The following is a 6,171-nucleotide window of genomic DNA, read 5'->3' as shown; positions in this document are numbered from 1 at the left end:
ATAAAAATTACTTTACATGATTCCATTCCATTGTAGATTTATAAAGGTCATCAGGCCGCATTTATAGAGCGTGGAGAAGAAATGGCCTAACGGCGGTAAAGAAAACCCAAAAATTATTCAGAGATTGTTATCATCCAGGCCCATTCTGGGGCTGGATTATTTTTTTATATTCAGAATTTGGTGGAGGAATTTGAATTTGAAGGTGGTACATGTTGTGAGGCCCACTTCAAATGCTGCTAGTAGGACATAGACAATCCAAATCAAACCAATGATACAGACCAAATCACCCTAATTTGAGTTGGATTTGTATACTCATTCGTATGGGATTGGATTCTTATACTAAGCTGGATTGGATGGCAAATTCTTCAAAATAAATTTGGATTTGGATTGGAACCAATGCCCATCCCTCCCTAAGATACACAGATTCCCTGATGAATTAGGTTAGCTTACTCCTATATATTATTCCACATGCACCTTATGTATTGTACGCACAGCACAAATTCTTCAACAGTCGCTCTTTTGCAAAGCTTGACTTTCAAATATTGTTAATCAAACAGAGAGAGAAAGATGAGTGAGGCTCTATTTTTGGCCTATCAAAATCTGGGTGACTACCTCTCTTTAAGCAGCTGGTTCCCTTGCTTCACGCTCAAGAAACTATTACTTCAACTCAGAGAAAGTTCAGATAAGAAGAGAAAGCAATACGAAAACCAAACCAGTAGTTGTTTTGAGTACAGCAGCAGCAGCGGGTGGCAGAGAGTACACGAAGATATCATGGAGATGATTGTACGGCGCTTGAGTTTAAGGGATCGAATTCGCACAGGTCTTGCCTGCAAGTCTTGGAATTCAGTTTGTATGCGAGGACACATCCGCGGTGCTCAAGAAGCGCCCTGGTTAGTTCTTCCTCAGGATCCAAATTGCAAGTACATGTCTGTTACCAACCTTGCCGACGGCAAAGTTCACAAGTTGAGGCTGCCTAAGCGAATTCATGGGAGTCGGTTTTATGGCTCTTCAAGAGGTTGGTTAATTATGATCCAAGAAAAAAGATTGAATTCTAAAATGTTTCTGTTCAACCCCGTTTCAGGAGCCTTATGCCAACTTCCACCATTGGCGACAATTCCATCTTTCAAAGAGTTTGTAGAAACAGAATGGGATTTGTGTGGTACCTGCTTATTCTTTAATCACATTGTGCTATCAACCTCAGATATTAATAATTCAGAATGTATGGTGGCAGCAATATTTGATAATTTTAAGGTGTTGGTTATGTGTAGACCTGGAGACAAAACATGGAGTGGCTTCCAGGTATTAGATGAAAATGAACGGCATTGCCAATTATTGTTTTCTAGTACTGGTAAGTTATACTCCTTGGCTATTAGTTATATTAAGAGTGAGCTCATCCAACCTCGCACTATAAAATTTGGAGATGTGGAAGTGGAATTGATCTTAGTCTATGATAACGCGGACTGGATTTTCAGTGACATTGAGTATCATAATGACTACAAAATCAGATTAAATGGGGAATACGACTCATTCTTGTTTGAATCAACCAACAATGAAGTCTTGGTGATCCATCAAACGAAAGATGTTTTTGAAATTCGCAGAAGCGTGGATGATGAGGATGATCAAGAACTGGAACTGGAACTCGAAGGAGGAAATCATCAAGATGGTGATGACGAAGAACACAACATGCAAGAAGAAAGTGATGATGAGCTCGAGGAGGGCGACACTGACTACGATGATTATCAATATTTCAGGACAGCTGGTTTTGAAGTTCACAAGATTGATCCTGAGACTGGTGACTTTCTTAAGGAACAAAGTTTGGGGGATCAAACATTATTTTTGAGCTCGCATGGTTCCTTCTCTCTTCGGGCGAGCGATTTCATAGAGTTAGACAGAAACAACATTTACTTCGCAACAAATGGAATCGACCCCCTTAATGTTCACAAACCATTTACAACTCGTGAGATCGGCATCTTCTGCCTTGATAATGAAAGAGTTGAGAGATCCTTTCCAAGTGTCCAAGAGTCAATGGGGTCTCGAATGAGTTGGTTTACTCCAAGTTTGGGATAGAGACTAGAGACACAAAGAGACACATGTTGCAGTCTGTAATAGCTTTACTGCTAATAGAGGAAGTGGGTTCTTTGGTATATGTTGGAAATGTTGCTCTTGCATTATGCTTTACTCGCCCTATAAGAAACACAAATTTAAACTCAACTTTGTTTTTTTTGTTTTCTTGTACAAATTATTCCGGTTGCCTAGTTATTGATGCTTGATTACCAATTTCCAGTTCCTTTTTATTATTTTCTTTTTGGAGGTTAATTGGGTTGTTCTTATATAGAGGTTTAAACTTGGGATCCCTAATCTTCAATTGCTCATTGGGAGACATTTGGACTCTGCAGGAGTTGTTTGAGGTCGAATCTACCACATATAAAAAAGAAAAAGGGTATTCAGTACTTGTTGCTATATCACGTATGTAGTAGAATGCATAAGATATAGAACGATTATAATAACTTAATCCATGATATCCATGATGATTGTAAGTCAACGTAAAATTCATTACCATGAATAAAACTAATACATTCTTCAGAAAAATTTGATTTCTTCTAGGTATGTTTTGGGTGTTGATATTGTAGTTGTGTCCAAAACTACATGGTTCTTCTAGACTTCTATTCACTTATTTTTTCCATGTAAACCTTGAATACTAAAACCTAAATCCAAAACGCTAATTTTTCAATCTCCATTCTGCTGTGAGCAAATTGTTGGCTCCTGCCAGTCAAAGGCAGCAACTAGAATAGTGGTTACAATTCACAACCAGCCAGCACTGTCCTCATTGTCAATTTAGTATTACAACAAATATGCAGAGCTAGAATCTAATAACTTTGTTGTAAACTGCAGAAACGGAGAAAAGACAGAGAGCCTACAAAGCTCATTGTTTGGTCTTACCCTATCAAAGTCACACTGGTGGTCACTACCCAATTTGCCTACAACACAATTATGCAGGCTGCAGGATTACCATCCAGTTGCAATATTCTGCTGCAGGAGACCATTTCCAAAATACAACAATGTTATGGGTGTCGATACTGTAGTTATGTCCAAAACTACATGGTTCTAGAATTCTATTCACTTATTTTTCCATGTAAACCTTGAATACTAAAATCTAAATCCAAAACGCTAAACAAAATGACATTGTTTTGGACATAAACACAGCATTAGCACCAACCAAAAAAAAAAAGAAACACAAACATTGGGATTCAAATTCATTTCGGATAGGGTAAACTGAAATGAAACATTGAATACCAACAATTCAAACCTAACTTGCATTATAAGTTGGAAGCATATACTGTGGCCCTTGAGCTTTTTGGTTTACCTCATTTTTCAATCAGATGTGAGACTGTCAAAATACAGACTACAGTCTTCAGCCTATGGGAACATGTGCAGATACAGACTACAGTCTTCAGCTTAAACCCTATACAGCTCGTTCGACCTATTTACAAAATCAGCCCTGAAAATTGGGGCACTGAAGAATGAGCTGGAGAAGGTCATTTCGCTGTTGGGGAAAAGTGTGCGGAAGCAGGTAAGGCCCAGGACAGAACCCCAAGCAAACCTGTCATCTCCCAAGGGGGTGATTTCATCTTCTACAAGCACGTCTTCTCTGCCCCCGGAAGAAGAGGTTGCAAATAAACCCCATGCCAAGCAAAGGACAGTTAGGCCACCAACGACCAAGTAAAACTGATGTGGCTCTTCCAAACATGGCTTGCGCAGTCCGGCCTCCTTTGAGTCTCCCACATGGCAACAAGTTCAAAGAATTGAAGTCCAGCAAAAACTTGAGAAAACAAGCCTGCAAATTCAACAGTGGTGTGTTATGTTGCAGCTTCGACAATAGGCCTCCCAGCTGCCTCGTCGGTGATGCAAACAACTGATGCCATTGTTGACTTGTGAGTCCAGAATTCTGCGGCAACCACATTGCATTTGAGGTGACAAAGAACAGCAAACACTTGAGAAAACCAGCCTGCAAATTCAGTAGTGGTGTGTTCTGTTGCAGCTTCGACAAGAGGCCTCCCAGCTGCCTCGTCGGTGATGCAAACAACTGATGCCGTTGTTGACTTGTGAGTCCAGACTTCTGCGGAAACCACATTGCAGTTGAGGTCACAAAGAACAGCAAAAACTTGAGAAAACAAGCCTGCAAATTCAAAAGTGGTGTGTTCTGTTGCAATGACCAGACTCAACTTGGGACAAGAAAGTGGTGGAATGAAACTCGGGTCAAGATTAACTGAGTCTGATTCATCAGAGGCATTTACACAAACAGGTTCCTCCTCTGGTTCGTTTTTGGAACACAAGAGCTCCTTTGAGTCAATGTCTTTTTGGGTTTTCGGAGTCATGTGCTGTGGATCCTCCACTGTTGGATTCAAAGACGGACTTTTCAAATCAGAGAATGAGACCGATGAAGCTCGAACTGGCTCGTTCCTCTCCGCCAAGATTTTCTTTCTTGGAGATGCAGTGACCTTGGAAGCCACTGAAATCGTCGGTGACATGAAATTCTTTGTGCCGTTTGAGCCACTTGATGAACGAACTCTCATCTGTTTACAGTTCTGGTTTTTACCATGAAAAGTAACCACCGTTCCCATTGAGATTAGTCCTGGATTCTCTGCAGTACAAGAACAATAAAGCATTCTAACATCGTAAAAAGATTAAAGGAACTTTAAAATTTCAACAACAACAACATCTTGATTTCTTTTCAGAACAAATCAGAAACAAAAACCCAGAATTTAAAATATATATTTATAAAAATTATAAAAAAAAAAAAAAAAAAAAAAAAAAAAAAACACCAGACAGCAAAAGAATATGAATTTTATGTGGCTTTCTGTTATTTTCTCAGCCATTTTCTAGGCAACACAACAAAGAATCATCACGACAACCATAAAAAATCGACTGAAAAAGGAAAATGGGGTCGAACCTGAAGGACTATTGGCCGGAGTATTAGGGTTGAAGCTCCTCGGATTTGCATCAACTGAAGGTTTCGCAATTTCAACCCCTTCATAAACTTGCATGGCTCGTCGTTTGTCTTTTACAGAAGGAAAAAGAAAAGAAAAAAAAAATGCAAAAAAAGGAGTGATCTCTATCTAATTTCTTTCCCCACTCGAATTTTACTTGGGAATTTTAAAAAATGAGACTAATTATAATAACTAAAGAACAAAAAAAAAAAAAAAAAAAAAGGAAAATTTAAGACTCTAGAAGAGAAAAAGGAGGGGGCTGAACACCAAGAAAAGAATGAAAACAAGGATCAAAACCTTTAAAGGGGTCAGTTTAGGCTTGTAAAACTTTCTTGGCATTGAAGCTTGAAGATTCTTATTGCGTCTCTCGGTGTCCCTTTCAGACACTCTATTGGAGCGATGCTCCCTGCTATATCGTATATGACCTCTCCCGTCACATCTAATAACAAAGCCAAACATTTTGGGTGGAGAAACAGAGAGAGATTTGGCAGTGTAAAACAGAGAAGGCGTGCTTCAGACAGTGGGGAAACAGAGAGAGATTTGGTAGTGTAAAACAGAGAAGGCGTGGGTCAGAAAGTGGGGAAACAGAGAGAGCGCAGAGAAAGAGGGCGTGGGTAAGAGAAAGATGAGATTTGGGCAATCTATACACAGAGAGAAAAAGAAACAGAGAGAGAGAGCAAGAAACAGAGAGGGCGCAAGAAACAGAGAGAGAGAGAGAGAGAGGCGGGAAGGAGATGAGAGGGAGGTATTATTTAATATATTGAATTATCTATTAGTCAAAACCTCACACCTTAATCCAAATAACTAAATTAATTAAATAAAAGTTACTAAACAAAACTAGTTAACTAAACAAATTAGAGACGGAAAGGGAAACTTAGTAAAAGACAGAGCTCAAGTGTCTTTAAGTTACCGCAATATCAATAAATAATTTTGTTTAATGCCTGAAATTGATTATATTTGAGGCTTTTCATCAAGGAAGGGTATTCTGGGTATTCATAATGGGCTCCCTACATCACTTCCTTAAACAAATTTTACGGAGGAATCGTAAAAATGCAATTCTAACCACGCTCCCTATTCACCTCCTAAATATATGGAGTTCTCTAGGAGCTCCTAAATAGAGAGAAATGACTTCTAATAGCTCCCTATAATTTAATGAGTATTTCAAACCTTTATTTAATGCTAA

At 39.0% G+C, this 6,171-nt stretch overlaps 1 protein-coding gene across 1 annotated transcript; it reads left to right on the top strand.

Annotated features, from left to right (window-relative positions):
* Window positions 1–567: 567 nt before the first annotated feature.
* LOC117638554 (putative F-box protein At1g65770) lies at window positions 568–2,067 on the top strand. Its single transcript, XM_034373661.1, has 2 exons — window positions 568–1,581; window positions 1,714–2,067. The coding sequence occupies exons 1-2, from the start codon at window positions 568–570 to the stop codon at window positions 2,065–2,067; spliced, it is 1,368 nt and encodes a 455-aa protein (XP_034229552.1).
* The last annotated feature ends 4,104 nt before the right edge of the window (window positions 2,068–6,171 follow it).

The sequence above is a fragment of the Prunus dulcis genome, chromosome 8 (assembly GCF_902201215.1).
Source record: "Prunus dulcis chromosome 8, ALMONDv2, whole genome shotgun sequence".
NCBI classification, from domain to species: Eukaryota; Viridiplantae; Streptophyta; class Magnoliopsida; order Rosales; family Rosaceae; genus Prunus; species Prunus dulcis.
Note: the sequence above shows the minus strand (reverse complement) of the source record. Positions and strands in the feature narration are given on the sequence as shown.